The sequence below is a fragment of the Micropterus salmoides genome, unplaced genomic scaffold (genome assembly GCF_014851395.1).
Source record: "Micropterus salmoides isolate LMB-PRFRI ecotype aquatic unplaced genomic scaffold, ASM1485139v1 Ms_hic_scaffold_10, whole genome shotgun sequence".
Lineage (NCBI taxonomy): Eukaryota > Metazoa > Chordata > Actinopteri > Centrarchiformes > Centrarchidae > Micropterus > Micropterus salmoides.
This window is the reverse complement of record NW_024040041.1, coordinates 13,193,443-13,214,921: the sequence shown is the minus strand read 5'-3', so window position 1 is coordinate 13,214,921 and position 21,479 is coordinate 13,193,443. Positions and strand designations below refer to the sequence as shown.

The 21,479-nt window shown below is 40.6% G+C and overlaps 1 protein-coding gene across 18 annotated transcripts in view; it reads left to right on the top strand.

Annotated features, from left to right (window-relative positions):
• The window catches only part of mapk8ip3 (mitogen-activated protein kinase 8 interacting protein 3), a 33,171-nt gene that overhangs the window by 8,508 nt on the left and 3,184 nt on the right, over positions 1-21,479 (top strand). For 2 of the 18 annotated variants that reach the window (XM_038697239.1, XM_038697230.1), the window contains 26 exons: positions 676-727; positions 2,166-2,397; positions 2,576-2,678; positions 5,345-5,463; positions 6,425-6,436; positions 6,905-6,922; positions 8,380-8,437; positions 8,745-8,897; positions 10,488-10,545; positions 10,836-10,987; positions 11,208-11,264; positions 11,391-11,561; positions 12,308-12,467; positions 13,892-13,942; positions 14,829-14,918; positions 15,343-15,498; positions 15,700-15,865; positions 16,001-16,198; positions 16,299-16,476; positions 16,581-16,700; positions 16,967-17,047; positions 17,173-17,240; positions 17,533-17,681; positions 17,791-17,962; positions 20,054-20,167; positions 21,371-21,409. In XM_038697239.1, the coding sequence (XP_038553167.1) occupies positions 676-727; positions 2,166-2,397; positions 2,576-2,678; positions 5,345-5,463; positions 6,425-6,436; positions 6,905-6,922; positions 8,380-8,437; positions 8,745-8,897; positions 10,488-10,545; positions 10,836-10,987; positions 11,208-11,264; positions 11,391-11,561; positions 12,308-12,467; positions 13,892-13,942; positions 14,829-14,918; positions 15,343-15,498; positions 15,700-15,865; positions 16,001-16,198; positions 16,299-16,476; positions 16,581-16,700; positions 16,967-17,047; positions 17,173-17,240; positions 17,533-17,681; positions 17,791-17,962; positions 20,054-20,167; positions 21,371-21,409 (2,927 nt within the window). Of the gene's footprint in view, positions 1-675; positions 824-2,165; positions 2,398-2,575; positions 2,679-5,344; positions 5,464-6,424; positions 6,437-6,904; positions 6,923-8,379; positions 8,438-8,744; positions 8,898-10,487; positions 10,546-10,835; positions 10,988-11,207; positions 11,265-11,390; positions 11,562-12,307; positions 12,468-13,891; positions 13,943-14,828; positions 14,919-15,342; positions 15,499-15,699; positions 15,866-16,000; positions 16,199-16,298; positions 16,477-16,580; positions 16,701-16,966; positions 17,048-17,172; positions 17,241-17,532; positions 17,682-17,790; positions 17,963-20,053; positions 20,168-21,370; positions 21,410-21,479 lie in introns of all 18 variants that reach the window. The other 16 variants (XM_038697214.1, XM_038697196.1, XM_038697257.1 and 13 more) reach the window with 13 other exon arrangements.

The window sequence follows — 21,479 nt, the reverse complement described above, 5'->3', positions numbered from 1 at the left end:
CCATATTTGTAATAAAGCAGGATGCAGCAATTGCTTTTTATATGTGGATATCCTCATGTATGTGTCTGTTTCTTCAGGGTGCTCAGGTTTTCTCCAAAAACTGAAAGTTTAACTAGACTTGCCGAAATTCTAGCTGAGTGTTAGACGGGAAGATTTATAGCACGTCTGCTCAGTAAACATGAAGCTACAGCCAGCAGCCAGTTAGCTTAACTTAGCATGAAGACTGGAAACAGTGGGAGACAGCTTGCCTGGCTCTGTCTGAAGGTAACCAAATTTAGCTACCAGCACTTTAAAGCTCACCAATTAACACATTACATCTGTATGTATATATTTTTAAAATCTGTCCATAAATCTAAGTATAAAAATGACAATTTGTTGGGTCACAGAGGGTTTTAGACATTATGCTATGATAAGCTAACTGGCTGCTGGTTGTAGCTTCATATTTACTGTACAGATATTAAATCTTTTCATCTAACTCTCAGCAAAAGAGAGATTAAACTTGTTTCTCAAAATGTTAAACTGTGTTTCAATATTTTGGAAAATGTTGCACCTTGTATCTAATGCATGCCAGGATAGGCTGCAGCCCTGGAGAAGAAAAGTGTGAAAATATAATAAATGAGTAATCCTTAGTCTCACGTTCGTCTCCACATCTCTCTGTGTCTCTTCTGCCTGCAGCAAAGCAGAGCGCCCGCCGTCATTGAGCCTGTATCCCAGCGGTGAAGGCATGGTACGTGGGGGTCTCGGGGGGGCTAGGATGATGCCCGGGAAAGACATCTGGCAGGTCAGCGAGCTCGGCCAGTCTACCTTCTGCTCTGCCTATCAGGTGGGACAGAAAACGGCCTTGTCTTCCTCCACGACCACAACCGCAACCTGAGTGGCAGTGGGGAGGGGCCAGCCTTACTGCTGCCCCTTCCTGCTAGCCACACCCACACGGACCACCTCCCCACCCACGCCTGCTTGTGTCACTTTTGAGGAAACTATTTTATTCACATCACTTGGAAATCTACCTTTTAAAGTGAGATTTGTTAGGTAGATATGTTGACTCAAGCAAGCAGGGGTCCATGTTTATTTTTCCATGGAGCTTTCTTTATAACTGTGATTATGTTACTGTGTGATCATGGGGCTTCTACCATGCGTCCTCATGCTTTAGTTTAAGCTTGCGTTTTCAAATGTCCCTTGTTTTTTGTAAAACTATGCCACTCATACAATTTGATGGCATATAGTGCTTTATCTGTAGAAAAAAGAGGACAGTGTTGCTTTCTTGTTGTGGCTCCTCCTGTTATATAGCTATGGACACATCCTGAAAGCATATGTACTAGTTAAAGAGCACATTTTAGTTGTTGGATACACTTACTTTAAGTTTTGATTAGTTGTATTTAAAGCAACATTATGTAGTAATTAGATCTTAAAATAACAAGCTTCAAAATCACTTTGATGGTACAGTGACTCCAGCTCAGAGCACCTGGTATTGCACTATGTAGCACTGGAATCCCAGGGCAGGAAATCTATCACGAGAACGGCGTAATGCTTTAACGACACCACATCAAACAAGACTCTTCAGCAAGCTAGCTATAAGAAGAAGCTAAGTTAGCAAAGTTGTCGACTTGCTAGTTTTTGACATATAAGTAATGTAATCATAACAAATGCACAAGTACAGCTGTACTTATTTACAACAGAGGTGAATTACACGCCTTTGCAAAATTGCAAAAAACATAATGTTGCTTTAATATGACTGTGACAGCGACTTTATGCTGAACAACCTGTAACATTCGAAACTGACAAGTCTTTGGCTGAGAATAAATTCTGGACTCAAATCAGCTAAAAGTCATCAAATTAAATATATATGTTATCTACTTGATCTTTTAACCCCCCCTAAACAATTCAAAAAAGAAAATATTTACACAAAAATCATCTAAGTTATCTCTATTTATGGGTTTCATACATCAAGAAGTCATTGAACGTTAAACATTTTTTGACATTACACCAATTTGACTTCACAACCTTAACATTAGGAATGCAAATGGAGATCTATGATCAAATCCTTTCCAAAAATACCCAAAAACTAATTGTGCAGGTAAAGAGTATCTGAGCATGCATTCCCTATATAATGCTCATATAGTCCTGTTTGTCTCTTGCTCCCATGTCGTCTCATACCATACATTAAGGAGGATGGATCAGAGTCTGACTCAGTGGCGGCCACACCCAGCAGCACAGGAAGCAAGTCCAACACCCCCACCTCCTCCGTCCCCTCCGCCACTGTCACCCCCATTAACGAGGGCTTTCTCCCGCACTCTGAGTTTGATGCGATGCGGGCCGGGAACTGCAGGAAAAGTGCGAAGCGGCTCAGCCGAAATATGGAGGTGCAGGTTTCCCAGGAAACCAGGAACGTCAGCATCGGTAAGAGGATGTCACCCAGTTTAAACCTGTAGCATCTGAGATAACGAACCTCAACGTTTGTTCCCTCCCAGATTTTGGAGTGATGCAAAGTGCAACAAAGAATATCATCAAAATGTTTATGGTCTTCTGAAGTTGCAGCTGAAATGTTAACTCTTGTGTCTCCATCATGTTTGTCCAGGTATGGGAAGCAGCGATGAGTGGTCCGAGTTTCAGGAGATCATCGATTCTACCCCTGAGCTGGACATGTGTGTGGATCCCCGTGTGTACGGAGGAGGAAACAGGTACAAATACACTGTGGCTGCACTACATGCACACCTCAAGTTTACAATGTGCAGTGAAAAACCTGTAACATTTTGCTGCAAATACATTTAACTCCGTACTAATCACTCAACACACACACACACACACACACACTCGTCACGTTACTTTTAAGGCAGTTGCTGCCTTCCAGGAAGTCCAACCCAAGAAGGCAGAAATTGGTTTCCCCTTCATTTTACTATGGTGCGAAAATAACTTCGTTTTTTTTGCAACCTAACTAGTTCCACAGTTTTCAACGTGGAAAGGTCATTCAAAGCTTAAAATATTCATCTCAATTAGGAATCGATTGCTATTATTCAGAATTTTGATAACCTTCATACTTTTCAAGGTATTCAAGGTTTTCCAGGCATTTTGTCCCAATTTAAGTGAATGGACAGAATGATCAAAATATCCCCATTTTCAACTGTTCACTGCTCATTCATACTTTCAGCTAGAAATTCCATTCAAAATGGAAAAGATTCCATATCTTTCCTTCTTACTTCGTATTATTCAACTTTCAAATCCTATTAAAACTCTTCAAGCAAACTTTATTTGAAACTTTGTTATAGTGAAACTCAATGAGAAAATCATTCAAACTCACTGATTTTCAACCTCTTCCCACTAATTCATACATTCCCGTAGAAACGCCATTCCACCTTTAAAATGTTCACAAACTTTTGGACTCTTTCCAGTTAATTCAACTTTTCCACACCTTTTACAGTTTTTCCACAATCTCAATTCAAGTTTCATGTCATTTCAGCCTCTTTTCTGAGTTTATAATGAGTGCCTATGGGACGGAATGTTTGGAGTTAGAGTAGGTGACATTATCGCTAGAGGGCAGGCAGCTGAAAATCTTATCTTAAAAATGTCTGTTTAACTCGCTGCCCTGACCACAATTTTAACTCTTCAGGCATCATTTTATACTAGAAATGTAGGTATTTTTGTTGTGGTTCCTCATATAAATCCCTCGGACTTATAGATTTGTCTCTGTGCCCTTCCAAAGGACAAGAGTGACACAAACTCCTCCACTAGGAGCCAATATAAATTCTCGTCAAAATTTCTTGACCAGAGCAGAACGTACCAGTTTTTCAACTCGCCGAAGTGGACCTTTTTTTCAACTTTATCCACACAAAAATATATCAAATTGTTCAGAAATGCCTTCTGCTGCTGCCGGTCAAGTCGTTTCGCCAATGTGACCTATAGTTTAGTCTCTAGGGAGGTTTGTTTGAGGCAAAGATTTAGAGATTTTCCCATCTATCTGTATAGGATAGATGGTTACCCAGGTGATGTTAATAAGCAGAGAAAGATCAAAGTCAGATACACACGCACACACATTCTCTCACTCTCTTTCTCACACACACACACACACACACACACACACACACACACACACTTGGTCCTGTGTTCTGATTGGTGGACAGACCTTAAGCTATTTTTTGAATGAAATTCACTGTACTGCATCCAGAGTACTGCTTCTGCTACTACAACCACTACTATTGCACTCATTACTACTACTACTACCTGGTACTACTACTAACACACACAGAGAGACACAAACAGACACACAGAGACACAAGCGCACACAAACACATGTGCACACACACACAAATTACAAAATAAAAGCCCTATTATAGTCCCAATTTCTAGCAAATTAAAGCCCCAGACAGTTAAAGCATCTTAACAGTGAATTCAGGATGAGGCTGATTTTCCAAGATAAAATCCCCCTATGGTGTCAAGATGTGAATACCAAAGCAGGGATGGACCTAATGTTTAAAAATAAAAACACAAACACACAGGACCTTTCACTGCAGGATGTGACACCCAACTTCTTGAGCCTTCTTGAACCTTACAATTCTCAAAAGTTCTAATACATAATAGGCAGTATTCAACTTTTACACCTCATTCATACTTATTAGACCAATTCAACCTTTTCCACGTCTTCATACTCCTTGGAAAAGTTTTTTAAGTCATATCTTCAAAGACTTTCTTACATTAATTTAAATTTTCAAATCTTTCAGCTATAAATTCTTTCAAACCTTGAATGATTTACCTTTTAGCAGGTTTGACAGTGTAACAATATACAGTAGCTTCCAGCTTGTTATTGCATTTGTACTTCAACAACTCTGCCTTCAATAACATTATTCCAGCTCTGCTGCAGGACAAGTTCTCCCAGCTGAGCGTGCCTGCAGGTGTATCACAGTTCAAATCACAGTACTATTCAAATTTGTTCAAATCAAGCCTTTCAAAAATCCTTTAAACATTGCACATATTTCAAACCTTTGTACTATTCAACTTGTTTCAAAACAGCAGTGCAGGTTAGCGTCAGCTAGTTCTCTATTGAAATTATGTTAGGGGTTTGTTGTGTCCATATTTGCAGGCTCAGATATGTAGTTTTTACGTCCATGAACATTTCAAGTTACATTTTGAAATGACCAAATGCTCATTGACCTTAATTTGTATACTAATAGCTACTGGTTGCACCTGTTCATTGGTGGGTTTATCTCCTAGCTGTGTTTAAATATTTATGATTTTGGTGTTCTTTACCTGGTGAAAGTAGGGTTAGGACTTTAAGGTAGTACAAGTGATCAGAAGTAAGATTTTATTGTTTCTTTCACTTCAATTGTCTAATGAAATCCATTGTGTGTTTCAGCCCCTCCCAGGGCATAGTGAACGAGGCCTTCGGCATCAACACCGACTCTCTCTACCATGAGATCAAAGACGCCAAGTCGGACATCATTGGAGATGTCGATGCAGGCGCCGAGCTGCTAGGTATGAACAGGACTTTGGCTGCCATAACCTTTCCTGCAGTCGTAGGTTCGTAGGTTAAATTGCTTATTTTAAAGCCCTAAAGCTTGGCAGTAAAGGTGAAGCAAATGACCCGAAATCACTTTGCTGGTCAGAGATATCGTTCTCTTTTGGTCAGTGGTCAGCATTTCACTTCAAAGGAAAATGCCTGAAAAGTGCAGCTGCCTCCTGAGGTGATCATTGCTCACCTTGAGCCGGTGAAAGTGAAGCTTGAGACTACTACTTAAACTGCCAATGTGTGATATTACTAATAAAAGGTAATATCAGATTAAGTGTAGATCCAAAGGGAAGTAAGGGCGGACGCATGTGCGCGTTGCACAAAGCCAGCATTTGTTTTTGCTTTGCGATACTGCAGGGCAGGAGCTCCATGTGAGGCTGTGTGAATGTGCCACTGCGCCGACTCTGACTTTTTTTTACCTTGCATGGCTGAGGCTGGAATACACTCCATGCCAGCAGCTCATCCCTGCGTCACTTCCTGAAAAACCATACAATCCTTCACTGGCTGCACCCCCAACCCCAGCTGCCCATTCATGCAGTGTTACTTTTATTATTTCTTTGTCTTTCTACTTTGTATATGTTTTTTCCCTCTTGTCTTATGAGGCAAGGGCATGTTTGGTTCAGCTCAGTTCAAAGGTTGTGAGTGTAAATAGACCTTTAAAAGTTAGAGTCAGTTAGAGTTAAGAGTCAGATTTCTTTACTTATTATTATTTATCTTAGATGTTAATTGTCAATCTTGTTTTGGCCAATACACTTCTGGTGGACCTTAATTTCTGTTACCTCAACTGAGTTATTTTGGGTTTAGATTTGTTGTCTCTGATTTTTCTATAGAAGAAACAGAAGGGGACCCATCATCTTGTCCATCTGTTAACCTCTCATCCGTTTCCTTTTTTCCCCTTTTATGTGCTTCTGCTGGTGACACCCATAGGCGAGTTCTCAGGTGTGTATCTGAGCATGCATTGGTTGGTATCTTACTCTCTCGACTCCTCTCTGCTCTCCAAACTCCACAGCTAAGAGTAGATGTTAATCTCTGTGTATACAAATCAGAAAAGGGTGCATTACTATAGTTTTAATTAGTAATATATAAATATTCATTGATTGCTTTGATATCTGGACATTTTTATGATACAGTAGATGCCCAATATCCATGCACATGCAGTATTTTTATTCTTTAAGGAAATTAATTAAATTTAAAAAATCATTCTCTCTCCTTGACGCTGTTTCAGTGTTTCAGGGCCAGATGGCAGCTTTTGTTTTTAGCTTAGGTGTTATCCCTCCTGCTCGTCCAAATTCAAAAATGCTTATCAGCATCCTTTTTCTCCTCTCTTCCCTTCCTGCCCTTCTCTTTCTTCTCTGATCTGTGGCCTTTCCTCTTTCTCCTTCTCCCGTCTTCTTCTTTTGCCTCCAGTTCGTGACGATTTCTTCGGTAAGGCACACCTTGCCTACGCTCATGGTCACATTTGCTTGTTATGTCATTCCCTGGCCTCCAGCTTTTACATCCTTCTGGTTCCTGCTTTGTGTCCATTTTATGTGTGGCTTTATATTTACATTTTTGTGCCACCTTTTGCATCTCACATAGCTAAGTTTTTATATATTTTTTCAATAAAGAATTCCCTATTTATAGAACATTAAAATATAGGACACCTTTGTTTGGGATGAAAACACTACAGGAGAATAATGTAATGGTAGAGAGGCTGTGCAGAACTCTGAATCAAGAACAAAATAGTGAAAGTGCAAGTCTTGAGAGGTAAACAGGCTGTGTGTTGAACACCAGTTCAACAGGAGACAAACTCAGTTGGCTTCCATAAAGTGTTTTTTCCTCCCAGTAAGATGGTGTTTCATCAAAAAATAAATCTTCCAGCTGTCCTTCTCACCACCTTCAGAGTCCAAGATATGACTATTTACATTAAGAGATTGATTTTAGGGAATAGATGGAAATAGAGCGTTGCAGTTAAAATTGCCGGTCTTAGCAGCTGTAAGAAGACACAGAAACCAGAAAGATGTTAATTTTTTTCTTAATTTTTTCAATTTTCACTTTGCAGTATGTGATCTGACTGCAGAATTTTCTAATCCAGTGTCCACCAAGGATCATTTTCTCTGTAGACAAACTGTCACCAGTCTTGTGTAACTGACACCTGGTATATAATAACCTCTTGGCTTTTTGTTTTTCTTGTGTTTCTTTGTTTTTGACATGTTCTCATGTCCAGATTTTTCTCTGTGTTTAAATTTCTGCTTAAAGTTTGTGTTTTTAGCTTATGTTGCACAGTGCTTGCTGCTTGCACGTCCTTTTCAATGTCTGGCAATAACAAAGATTTGATAACAAGATGAATAGGTTGAGCATGACGTTATCATTGTTGTGGTTAAGGGATCAACCCTGAATTCCGAATATGTGTTCACTCATGGATAAAGTTTGGATGAAATGACATGTTATAGGCCTATTTTGATCAAGAATTGTGATGGGTGTACTGTGCCAATATGTTCTCACCAGCTGGCAGCACACTAAAAGTTATAATGTTGCCTGGTGATGCTGTAGCAGTTAAAGATGCTCCAAGACTCCTCCCAGCTGATGATCTTAACTTAAGTCAGTCAGTGTTTTCTTCAGATTATTTAACAACAAACCTTCCTTTTCAACCCTATTTAGCTTCCTCGTTTACATGAGCCCCTAAATCAATAATCAGTCATTTTCATTTAAATTCAATTTTAAGCTTTTTCAAATTATGCAAATCCTCCACAAAAGGCAATTCCTTTGGCTGATCTGAAAAGCAGCGTTGGCACAGAAGTTCTGGGAAATGCACTTTGCTTATCGAAAAAAGGGTTTATTGATTAATGGACGATGTGCATTGTGTGTGGTGAGTAACAGAGGTGTGAATGTGACTGTTTCAGGGATGGGCAAGGAGGTGGAGAACCTGCTGACAGAGAACAAACAGCTCCTAGAGACCAAGTAAGAGACACAGAGAAGATTAAAGTGTGCAGCTGTGTTGGTCTTAATCTTCATCCTCATTTTATAAAAAATAAAATATTTATTTGTGCTCTAAAAGTGTGTTTAAATGAGTGTGACATTCCTCTGATTGGTTCATGATCTGCACCTCTTCTGGAATCAGAAGGTCTGCCTGCCATCTTCCTTGTTTTCTCACCCATACAACATGTTCTTAGTTTAGTGTGTGCATGCGTGCGTGCGTGAAAGCCCAACTTGTAGTTTCCTGGAAGGGTTTTGATGTCTTTCTTACTTTGTGCTCTTTGCTTGACAGAAATGCTCTCAACATTGTGAAAAATGACCTTATAGCCAAAGTGGACGAGCTTTCAGGGGAGCAGGAGGTGCTGAGGGAGGAGCTGGAGGCTGTGAGGCAGTCCAAGAACAAGGTGGACGCCAGAGTCAAGGAGCTGGAAGAAGAACTTAAGAGGTGAAAATAATAACACGATGAGTTCAGGAAGACTATAACACTATGCTCATTTAAATTGGTAATTTAATTAGAAATACATTTGGGGGTGCTACAGGTAACAATAAACAGGTCAAATGCAAGTTTAATAAACAGTGCAGCAGTTAGATAACAATAACTTTTATGACTCAAAATAATGACTTTCAGTGTTGCTGTAATCCAAATCTAAGTGACCCTCCATGGCAAACGGAGTGAATGCATCCTGGCAACAGACACAGAAGAAGAGTAACATGATAGTGTTGAAAAACTGCCACTGGTGACAGGTCCAAAGAATCAGAGGACAAAATGTCTGAATACAGATCTTAGTTTTTCTGTGTTGTAGACAGCATCTTGGCCACTTCACGCTCCATGTGATATCCTGTATTGATCGTTCAGTAATCTTAGTTGGGTCAGTGCCAGGAGGAACTCTGTGTCCTGCTGGGTGGACTCCTTAACTGTGGAACAAAGAAGAATAAATCATAAAGGAGCACACCATCAAAATGTTCCTTACTTCAGTAAATGTGCTTTTCAACTCATTTTCAGATCAGTTTTTTTGTTAATCAGCCATGTTTGCCTGCAGTTCAAACTCTTAAAAAAACAGTCTGTCTATGTGAGCAATAGATTTCATATTGTGGCAGCTTATGTGTGTTTATGGAGGAGGTTGCTTGTATTGGAAGACGATGCCTTTTACCTGCGGTTAAAGCCGACATAGGACCAACTTCATGTGCTACGGTGGAAATTGTAAAACTCACCAGGACACCTTTCTAGAGGCACAACAACATTTTTACAACACCTAATAAATGTTAAGGTGCATTAGATACACCTGCGGGCCACAAAGCTAGACCATTTTAAGCAAGAAGTGAAATGGATGGTAATAAATAAAAAGGGTCTTCCAAATGAAACCGGCATGACATTTGGCGTCTTTGTAAGTATTTGAACTTACAAAGACGCCAAATGTCATGCCAGTTTCTTGAGATATGTTTTCAGGTTCAGGCTCTTGTGCTAGAGCATCATCAGAAACATTTCAGAGAGACCGTACAACTAGTAGAAATACAACGGATGAAACAGTTATCTCTTACAGCTTGTCATTTCAAGTTCTTGCACAGCTTAAATGGGCTGAAGTGTTTATTAAGGTTTATTATTAAAAGGAGTTACAGGGAGGGACAGAGTGTAGAATATTCTGGTTTTCTTTTCATCTCTTTTAGACTTTTCAGACCGTCATTATTAGGAATGAAGAACAGAAATTAAGAAAGACATTTTGAGATGTCTGCAGAAAAAAGCACAGGTGTTAATAATCAAATCAAGAATTGCTGAATTCCATTTAGCTGCTTCAGTTTCAGGGTCTTGATAGTGTGCACTTGAATAAAATGGATCCAGTGTTAATGATATTAGTAACACATGTGCTAATGCCCACAGCAACTCCAGAAGCATTGTCAACAAAGACCCAGATTTCTCCTACTAAAAGCTCCCCCAGTGACTCCCAGTCTCAGTGGCATCAACTTCTTCCCTGCATGCCCACAAGTTCACACGCCTCAAAAAAGGATGTGTAATGCTGTTTTTGCTTTTGGGTTGCAGATTAAGAGCAGAGGCTCTTGGTGCATCTCGGGACTCCAAGGATGAAGGAGGTGATGATGTAAGTAAAACTGCCCGTGTCCCTGTCTACATACCTCATCCTGCGCATTGAATCAGTGTTCATGCTTCTTTGGAGTTATCAGTGTTATTTTCTTTATCACTAGTATAATGAGAATCTCAGACTGTAGAAAAGCGCATAACAAACCACATATAAGCTGACAAAGTAAGTTTTACTGCTCATATTCATCAGCATCTCTAATCTTTGCTTCATGAAACTACATATTTTGCGTTGTTTGGTTGATGTGGAAGACCTTGTTTTATTTAAAAAAATGGCACCATGCTCTCTCCCAGTTTTCATCACCCATGCAGGACGGCGACATGACAATGACGCAGCGACGACGGTTCACCCGGGTGGAGATGGCCCGTGTGTTGATGGAGAGGAATCAGTACAAAGAGAGGCTGATGGAGCTGCAGGAGGCCGTCCGGTGGACAGAAATGATCAGGTAGACGAGAGGAAGTCGCTGCTTTTAAAGTAGAACACAAGGACAGTAAATGATCTTAAAGAATAAGTAGGCTATCTTTTGTTCCAAATTGTAGACATTTAATGTTGCATTAAGCCACACATTTATTTGAAATGTTATTTCAGTGCACCACAAAAATGTGACTTTGTTTGCACTTAAATGCCTGAGATATCCTTTGACTCACACCTCTCTTTCTTCTCAGGGCATCACGGGAGAGTCCTCAAATCCAAGAGAAAAAGAAGTCCACCATCTGGCAGTTGTGAGATTCTGCTTTTATTCAACTTATTTACTGAAGTGCAATAAGAATTGCCCCAAACTAATTATTTGGTAAAACAAAACTGTCAAAAGTAAAATGCCTCATTCTCTTTCTCCCTCCATCTGCCAGCTTCGCACGTCTCTTCAGCTCATCGTCCAGCCCTCCGCCTGTCAAGCGGCCGTACTACAGCGTCAACATCCACTACAAGTCTCCCTCACCGGCCGGTTTCTCTCAGCGACGCAGCCACACCATGTGTCAGATCTCCACCTCCAACCGCACACTGGAGTTCTTCCCCGAAGAGTGAGCAGCAACCTGCTAGATACCTTCACTAAACCCTAAACCTCCATCTTTATCTGCTTTCCACTTTGGCACCTGGTTGCTTGCTCGCTTGTGGCAGCTTGGAGATTAGAGCGTTCAACATTTAGGAATGGTTTTCAAATATCTTAATGAGTGAAGGAAATATTCTGAATATTATCTTATCTGGATCTTTGGCTATAACGGCAAAGCATATTTTGGCTATTGCACAGTTGTTATCAAAGAGATGATTTGGAGGGATAATATCCTTTTAGTCGTAGATGTTCCGGTTTTGGTAATAATGAACCTGACATTTAACACGAATAAACATTTCTTATAGCTTCCTGTTTTGAATTTAAAGCGTGACTGGATGGCAGAGTTTGAATCAGTAAGCTTGTTCTCATATTGACTCAAGTTGTCTTTGCTTTTTTAGCCTTTGTCTCACAAACACAGAAACACATAAATACATCAGACCACAGACATATCACATACAGACAGACACAAAGGCTATGCATGAAGGAAACTGAGCACAACTACGCAAGCACTGACTAAAACACTCAACATATTGAAAATTATAATTTTCAGGTGATAAAACACTGCTTGGCTTGAAAACAAGGATAACTTGTGCTGGTAACAACTGCTGCTGCTTTATCTTCTCATCTCTTCTCTCCATCTCTTGCTGCTGGCTGGCCAGGCTGCTAACGCTTCGCCCTTTTCTCTCTTTTCCCTTCCTTTCCTCCCGTTGCTTCCAGACTGGCCAGTAACGGTGTTGCGTCTCTCCTCAGCGACTCTGCACTGTTGGCTCGCCGAGAGCAGCGGCGTGAACAGTACCGACAGGTCCGCGAGCACATGCGCCGTGATGACGGCATCATGCAGGCCTGTGGCTGGAGTGTGCCGTCTCGCTTTAAACAGGTATTCACACAAACACACACACACAAACCACCTTACGTGGTTAGAGACCCCTCTGGACCTCCACATACACAACAAAAATACACAAATAACTCACTTTGCATTAGAAAAAACTCAGTTGTTTTACTGATTGGCAAAGGTTACTGACAGCCAGGGAGGTAAAGACTCAAATTAAGTTCTATGATTTATCTAATATACAGTATCTCACAAAAGTGAGTACACCCCCCACATGTTTGTAAATATTTGATTATATCTTTTCATGTGACAACACTGAAGAAATGACACTTTGCTACAATGTAAAGTAGTGAGTGTACAGCTTGTATAACAGTGTAAATTTGCTGTCCCCTCAAAATAACACATCACAATCAGCAATTAATGTATAAACAGCTGGCAACAAAAGGGACTACACCACTAAGTGAAAATGTCCAAATTGGGCCGAAAGTCTCAATATTTTGTGGCCACCATTATTTTCCAACACTGCCTCAACCCTCTTGGGCATGGAGTTCACCAGAGCTTCAAAAGTTGCCACTGGAGTCCTCTTCCACTCCTCCATGACGACATCATGAGGATGCCCCACAGATGCTCAATAGGGTTTAGGTCTGGAGAGATGTTTAGCCAGTCCATCGCCTTCAACCTCAGCTTCTTTAGCAAGGCAGTGGTCGTCTTAGAGGTGTGTTTGGGGTTGTTATCATGTTGGAATACTGCCCTGCAGCCCACCTGCAACACACCTGCTCCCTATTCACACCTGAGACTTTGTAACTCTAACGGGTCACATGACACCGGGGAGGGAAAATGGCTAATTAGGCCCAATTTAGACATTTTCACTTAGAGGTGTTCTCACTTTTGTTGCCAGCTGTTTAGACATTAATTGCTCTGTGATATTTTATTTTGAAGGGACAGCAAATTTACACTGTACACTCACTACTTTACATTGTAGCAAAGTGTCATTTCTTCAGTTTTGTCACATGAAAAGATATAATCAAATATTTACAAAAATGTGAGGGGTGTACTCACTTTTGTGAGATACTGTATTCATATAATATGATAAGATTTGAAGCCATTTTAAAGCCATAAAAAATTCAAGTTTATAAATGTGTAGAACAGATCTATAGTTATAGATTTACATTTTAAATAACTTAAATCTCCCACACACTGTATGACACTGATGTTACACATGCAAACACACATTTAAGTCACAAGTACAAATCTTTATAAACCTGAATTTCTCAGGTCTACAGAATGTGATAGGCAAACACAGTTAAACGATAAAGATTGCTCTGACTGTACCTGCTAGATCATTCATTTGGTGCTTTAGTATATATACGACAGCAGGATGGTGTATCCAATGTGAGAGACCCTGTGCAGCTCAAAGGCCAGATGGCAGAGTGTGTTGGTAGGCAGGTGGCTCTAACTCTGGTCTCCCGCAGCCTGGTGTTCAGACGGACAGCGTTCAGGACAGCCCGCTGAAGAGACAACAGGCAAGTGAGACCGACAGAGTGCCAGCATGCGCCTTTAGGGCTTCCCCTCCCTTTAACTTTCCATGACCCATAGATAGCAGCGGATGCCTAATACAGAAAAACAAGAGACTAAACACTCAATACGTGTAAGAAGATTTTAGATAGATATTATTGATCCCACACTGGAGAAATTCACTTGTTACGGCAGCACCAGATTCAACACAACACAACAGATAAGAAAATACACATTAGATAAAAAACTAATGTAAAAATACAATATATAGTAGGAATCAAAAGAATAAGAGTTATTATATACAGATATCCACATAATCAAGACAGCGTGAACTTTACTTTGCAAACTGAGGCACTATCAGCTCCATGTGAAAGTAAAAGACCAACACTGGTTGATCTAAATATAACCTGCCATGAAATGTAATTCTGGAAATGCATAAAGATAATGCAATAAAGAAAAATTGTTCATTTTCAGGCATGATATGACGAAAGAACAAATATTACGTTGCACATACGGTACACAAACATGCCTTATGACTGCATCTCTCTGATAAACTCCGGTCTTAGTGGAGTTGAGTCAATCTAATTTTCTCTCCCTTTGCCAATGTTGTTGCAACCTTTTAACCTTTATCCTCTGTCTGTCTCTACCTGCCTGAGTTAACACATCAATGCCGTTATCACATACTTACTCCTGCTTTCCTTAAAGGAAAAATCACTTTAAACACACATTTAAGTTAGTAAGTAATGGCATACGTTTAACTGTTTACATTACATACACACACTGAATGTTCTTGTTTTTAATTAGTGGCCAGTAACAGTGGAGATGTTTTGATGGAACCAGACATTAATTCACTTCATTGCTTGTCTCCTGACCTCTTCTCACCTCTGCTTTTAGACCACTAATGAGAAAGAGGACAACCGAATGAAGAATGTGCCCGTCCCTGTGTACTGTCGTCCTCTTGTTGAGAAGGACCCAAACAGGAAGGTGAGGATTTCAGGGAAGGACAGTTAAACTCTTAATAACAACTTAAAATAATTGTTTTGAAGATAAATATCATGAATATTTAATTTTAAAATTTTAAGCCAAATGAGCCACTCCTCAGCAGCATTGGATCAGTCTTAGGCAGTAATTAAGCTAACTAAAGACACACTTAGGTCGAAAGTTGTGGCAACCAGAGAGTCAGTCGGGCTGATTTTAGGCCAAAAATTAAGCATAAATGTGTCCTAAATAGGGTGGAACACAAGGCCAGAGGATGTTGTGGCAGGGAACCCAGCTAATGAGTCTAGGGGGGGAGGGCAACATCTCAATGAGGCTTCACTAACATAGTTTTAAAAAGGGCATCGCCATTTAAGTCACTCACATGTGCTTATTTTTTAAATCATGCGTATGTGCGTGCACGTGCTTGTAGTTGTGGTGTGCAGCTGGGGTGGACCTGACAGGTTGGAGGGCCAGCAGCCAGGAGTCAGTACCAGCAAAAGCACCGTCAGGCAGCAGCGACCCCCTGCACGCTGAGGAGGATGGAGCTGGCAAGAAAAGCAGTCACAGCTCCCCAGAGAAGAGGAAGGTAGGCCGAGTGTAAAAAAAATCAATTTCAGGCATTTGTTGGTTATATTACTACAAGAGCGTAGTTCAAAACATGCATTCACAACAGCTAGAAATCGATCATAGGCGTGGAAGAGCACATGAACCATGTCTGTCCTTTATCAGTTAGTCGTGACCGTGTTAAAACCCTGACGTCTTGTCTCTCCCTCCTCTGCTCACCCAGTCGAAGGAGCTCCAGGAAACAGACACTATGAGCAGTCGGGTGTGGATCCTCACCAGCACCCACACTGCCAGCAAGGTGGTCATCATCGATGCCAACCAGCCGGGCTCACTGGTCGACCAGTTCAACGTCTGCAATGCCCACGTGCTCTGCATCTCCAGTGTGCCGGGTGAGACTCAAGTGCTTGTTAAACCTCTATAGTTGAATTTTTATACATCTGGTATGTTGAAGGGAATGTACTTTTTGTACAGCTGCAGTGTGTTTACATGTGTTAATGTGTGTGTGTGTGTGTGTGTGTTTGCAGCTGCCAGTGAGAGCGACTATCCAGCGGGAGAGATCGTGTTGGATCCAGGTGACGGTGGAGCTGGTGGAGGCGAGGACACTGGCAGCGTTGAGGGCATGTTGGCTGGTATCACTCTTGTTGGCTGCGCCACCAACTGCAGCGTTGCCCGTAGCAACTGCTCCTCACGCACTGACACTCCAATAATGGACAAAGGACAAGGTGGGAACATCTTAAATGGTCCAGCATCTTTTTATGATCATAGTAAGGTGTCCATCGCACCTCTTTGTCTGTTTATTTTAACTGCTTTGTTGTGCTTTAGCCCCCACTGCTCCTCCCATGAATGGGAAGATTCACCCCGCCCAGTCGGCTGAGGAGGCCACCGAGGCCACTGAGGTTCCCGAGTCAACAGCCGGCCACACAGAACTGGGACCTCCAGGACCATTTACTGAGCACGTCTTCACCGATCCCCATCCTCGTTCAGCAGACACCTCTGACAGGTAGGAGCTCAAAGTCTGTCCATATAAAAATAATCATGGGGAATGTGAATGAATACACAATGAAAAGATCTACACGACTATGTGTATGTCGTGTGTCCGCACAGGAACGGGGGTCAGTCCAAAGATGAAGCTTGTCATCCTCCAGAGTCAGAGGATGGAGGTGAGGAAGCAAAGAGCTACACCAGCGTGGCCCCTACTATGTGGCTTGGGGCCCAGAACGGCTGGTAAGTCGCTCAGCAGAACTACTCTTCTGCTGATTATATCTAAAAACATGTACTATAGTTATTTATTTAACTTAACACATAAGCTTATATTTTTATTGTTACCTCTTTACTTTGTAAGAATGCTGGATAGGAACATTCACCACAACAGAGTGCTTGACTCTTCCATCCAAGACACACACACATATATATAATAAATATCATGACATGCTTCTTTTGAACTCTTCTTGGTTTTGCTCTGGAGTATCTTGCCTCTGTTCTCCCTCAAGGCTCTACGTCCATTCAGCAGTGGGAAACTGGAAGAAGTGCCTCCACTCCATCAAACTCAAAGACTCTGTGCTCAGTCTGGTGTAAGTGGTGGTGGCAGTTAAACTCACTCACTTAAACTATGTCTACATCGTAGGCAAATGTTTTCTAGTTGGGACTTTAGAATCAGACGTTTTTTCAGCAGTCTCTGTCTCCTCCCTAATTGCAGGCATGTGAAAGGTCGTGTGTTGGTTGCACTCGCCGATGGGACCCTCGCCATATTCCATAGATCAGAGGGTATTTGGGATTTTAAATATATTTTTTAAGAACTAGCATTCCCACAATTCAGGCTGAAATTTCCAATACTGAATTCACAAGGCTTTCACAGAAAACAGCAATGTGTCCAGTTTGCACCCATTTAAACTGATTAAAATAGATAGACGTTTTTTAAAATCTTGTATCACAGCTTCACTGATGATAAAACACTAAGTTGTGAGTTCATGGTTTTAGTGTGTCTTGTGTGGAAGTATAGGAACTGTTGTCAAGTGTTAATTAATTTTTTATAACTTTTGTGTTGGTTTGTCAACAGATGGCCAGTGGGATTTGTCCAACTACCACCTAATGGACCTCGGTCGGCCTCATCACTCTATCCGCTGCATGGCTGTGGTCCATGATAAGGTTTGGTGCGGCTACAAGAACAAGGTCCACGTCATCCAGCCCAAGAGCATGCAGATCGAGGTATGTTATGAACTCGGTGTCACATCAGCTTTTGCCTTTTATGGGGCAGCAACAAAACTGCAATAATCACTTGATTTTCTCTACCCCTGATTCTTTTACCGCTCTGTAGAAGTCCTTCGACGCCCACCCTCGCAGGGAGAGTCAGGTGCGGCAGCTAGCGTGGATCGGCGACGGTGTGTGGGTGTCGATTCGGCTAGACTCGACCTTGCGCCTCTACCACGCGCATACGCACCAGCACCTCCAGGATGTGGACATTGAGCCATACGTCAGCAAGATGCTGGGTGAGAGTATTTTGGCTTGTTTTAGAGAGAATGTCATCCTCAGAGGCGAGGTCAGCCGCAGCTTGTTTCTGCAACTACGGTCACTTTTGACCTCCCAAATAAAAGAAAATTCCACTTGTATGAATTTTAATTTAAACTTCTGAGTCTGTAATACATATAAACACGTAGACAAAAATGTATTGTGTCATTAAGATTTTAATCTGGAACATGTTTATTTTTTATGGTTTTCATCACTTTTTCTTACATTACAGCAACATTTATTTTCTAGATTTTCCTTTAATTCAAATAAAAAATTTAATTATTAAATTACTGCAATTCTAATGTATTAATCATCTCTACTTAAGTGATTCTGAAGTGTTTTTGCTAATAAAATCATAATAATTCAAATAAAGCAATAATACGGTAATGACATGTTGTGTCAGTAAGGACACAATTTTAATGGTAAATGTTACCTCCTGTTATATTCATATTTATGAAAATATTTTATCTTTGGGGTCAATTTGACCTCTAGAAAATGAATTTAACTGAATATGAACTGCATATTTTTCCTACAGCCCACCAGAGAGTGTGAGAGCACCTTGCTTTGCATTTTGACTTGTACACTCCTGCTAAAATGAGCATCCCAATGTAGGCATACAAGTAGGTCTCCATACCCACACACACACGCCACCTATCTAAGTTTGTCATCTCATAACTTTTCATTTTTGGAAGAAACGTGCTGGTGGTTGAAAAACTACAGGAGGGTCAACACTATGGGTCTCATCCTCATCAAAAGAGCATCAAAAAAAATCTTTGTTTAGAGGTCCAAGAGAAATGGTTAAGAAGGTTGCTTTGCAAGCGTTGTTATGTTTGCTCATCCCCTATGTTGTGAACTATTAGCGTTCTCACAGAAAACTTAGTCCCCTCCCTCACTGTGGGAAAAGATTAAATTGTATTTTCCCCTCCCTCGTGTGGTGTGAACTATCAGTGGTTCTTGCTCTACTACAGGTATGGTCATGATAGGCTGGGGCCCTAAAGCAGTGACCTCAATATCATCCAGAATAACCACAACAAATGTGTGTAAAATGTATACTTTTTACAGCTAAAACTTGGTCTCATCTATAGTTGCAAAAATGACATGTTTGTGTTACGTATACAATCGCCTTAATAATTTGTATTTTAATAATTTGCCTTGAATTTGTATCTACTGCAACACAAGGTCTTTACCGTGACACGTAAAGCTGCTGCGGTAAAGACATTTTTATTAATATTGCAAATAAATGGCAGTTAGCAATGTCTGCTACATTAGCTTTGACTCTTATTATCTAATATACATGAATTCAACAGTAATATTAATTTATTTTTTAATGTAGTTCAAAATACACAATTACTAAGCTGTATATTAAGGACACACAATAAATACTTCAGAAGAGAAGATTATCTTTACATTGTTTTTCTTGATCTTGAGGGTCACCTAGTATGGGTGGCCCCACCTGTCATCCAGGTGCTTACTAACTCACTTACTAACTTCTGTTTCCCTAGAAACTAGATTTGTTTTGCTTTGAAAAAAAAACTTTACTATGGCATTTGTTCAGTGTTGCGATAAGGACTCAGATGTATGGGACAGGTGATTTTAGATGCAAAAATGATATAAATTATCAATAAACAAAAAAAAATGATTTTCAACTTGTTGTAGATGAACATTTATATCTAACAGTTTCATTTGAAATAATGTCATATTTTTTTAATTATCTTGTTTTGCGTATCTCAACATTAAGACCACAGTTGTGGGACATGAAGAAAAGTGGCGTTTGGACCTATAAAATGCTTCATAAATGTTATTAAATCATATTATTTTGTGATTATGTTTTATGTCAAGATGTGTAAAAACAATATGCATATATTAATCAAGCATCACATGACAAATTTTAACAATCCAAAATGTCACCGCTGGGACATAAAAATGACCATAGTTACAGAAACACCCACTTCAGCTACCTTTTACTGCAACATGTGACAGATGCTGCTATTTGTAGCTCATTATATTCTCATTTCTCACTGACATGCAGCAGTGTCAAGTTGTTCTCTGCTTACTCTGGTTGTAATTCACAGGAACTGGCAAGCTAGGCTTCTCCTTTGTGCGAATCACAGCACTTCTGATTGGTGGAAATCGTCTCTGGGTAGGAACCGGAAACGGTGTGATCATCTCCATCCCGCTGACAGAGAGTGAGTTTCTTTTTATTTATACACCTTACAGCAGTGACGTGTGGACTAAAGTATCACATGAACTCTCAAACACATTATAAGTGGCTATATAACAACCTTCCTCTGTCTGCTAAACCCACAAATTTAAGTACAGTTTCTGAAAGTTTTTTGGGGTGATTAACAGTTCTTATCAAAATCTTTAAGTTTCAGCGATCTTAAAATCCTCTTGACACAGCATTAGTTTAGTTATTTTGTGGTCCAGTTGTTTGTCTGCATGTTACTTGGTAGAATATCTCTAAAACTCAGGTTTCATAAATTCATAAGTAGCCTAATCAAATAAGTGAGTTTGGTGTGGATCTGAATCCAGCAGCACCACCGTGTGGTCACATTACATTTTGGCTTAAAGTCACAAGGTTCATTGTTATTTTACAACAGGGTTGTTTAATGAGATGAAGCCCAAACCCATGAGGTGGCGAAGGACATTGTATTGCTGGGTTCATTAGTACAAGGCAAATATGCTTTAGCACACTTTTGACTATATAGATCTTATCTGAAATACAGCTAATGAGTTGTAGGGGAGAGCCAGGACGAATGAAACATGGGACAAAAGTAACACAACAATTCTCTCCAGCCCACACAAATTTGATATGCCAAACTATATCAACATGTACAGAACCGCAAAAAATAGGTTGGAGACGTCACACTTTCAGAGAGTTATTCAGAAGATGTTTTCAAGCTGTTTGTACAAAATATCACCTGTTATAGACAGAACACACGTGAGTTGTTGATCACAACAAAAAAATTGTTTCTCTCTGTAACCTAATCTTTTAAAATGAAGTTTATCTAAAAAGTGTTTCAATCATCCCGGCTCTCCACTACATTACTTTGCACTGACACTGCAGAAACTAACAGCAGCTTTAAATTAAATCAAATTGTGTCCGATTTAAATTCTCATTAGGCAGCTTTAACTGACCCCTCAGGACTCTGCAGTTTTCCAACAGAAGAATCAAAACAGCCTCACATACTGCCGTGCTGTGTCTGTGATCTCCTTTAGCTTACTCCCTCTTGTCCCTGTGAGCTCCCCGTCTTTCTTTCCGCCTTCTGTTTTCTTGCCATCCCTCTTTCCACAGACAGTCTTGGTCATAACTGTTACTGTTACTGTCCTCTTTCTCCTCTGCTCTCCTCCCACTCTCCTCCGCCTTCCTCCTCCTCCGCCTCCTGTAGCGGTGGTCCTTCACCGGGGACAGCTCCTTGGTGTGAGGGGTAAGTGGGAGCGCTCACTCCCTCCTCCGTCCGGTCAAACTTTCATGTCCTCTGAAACAATTTCTGCAGG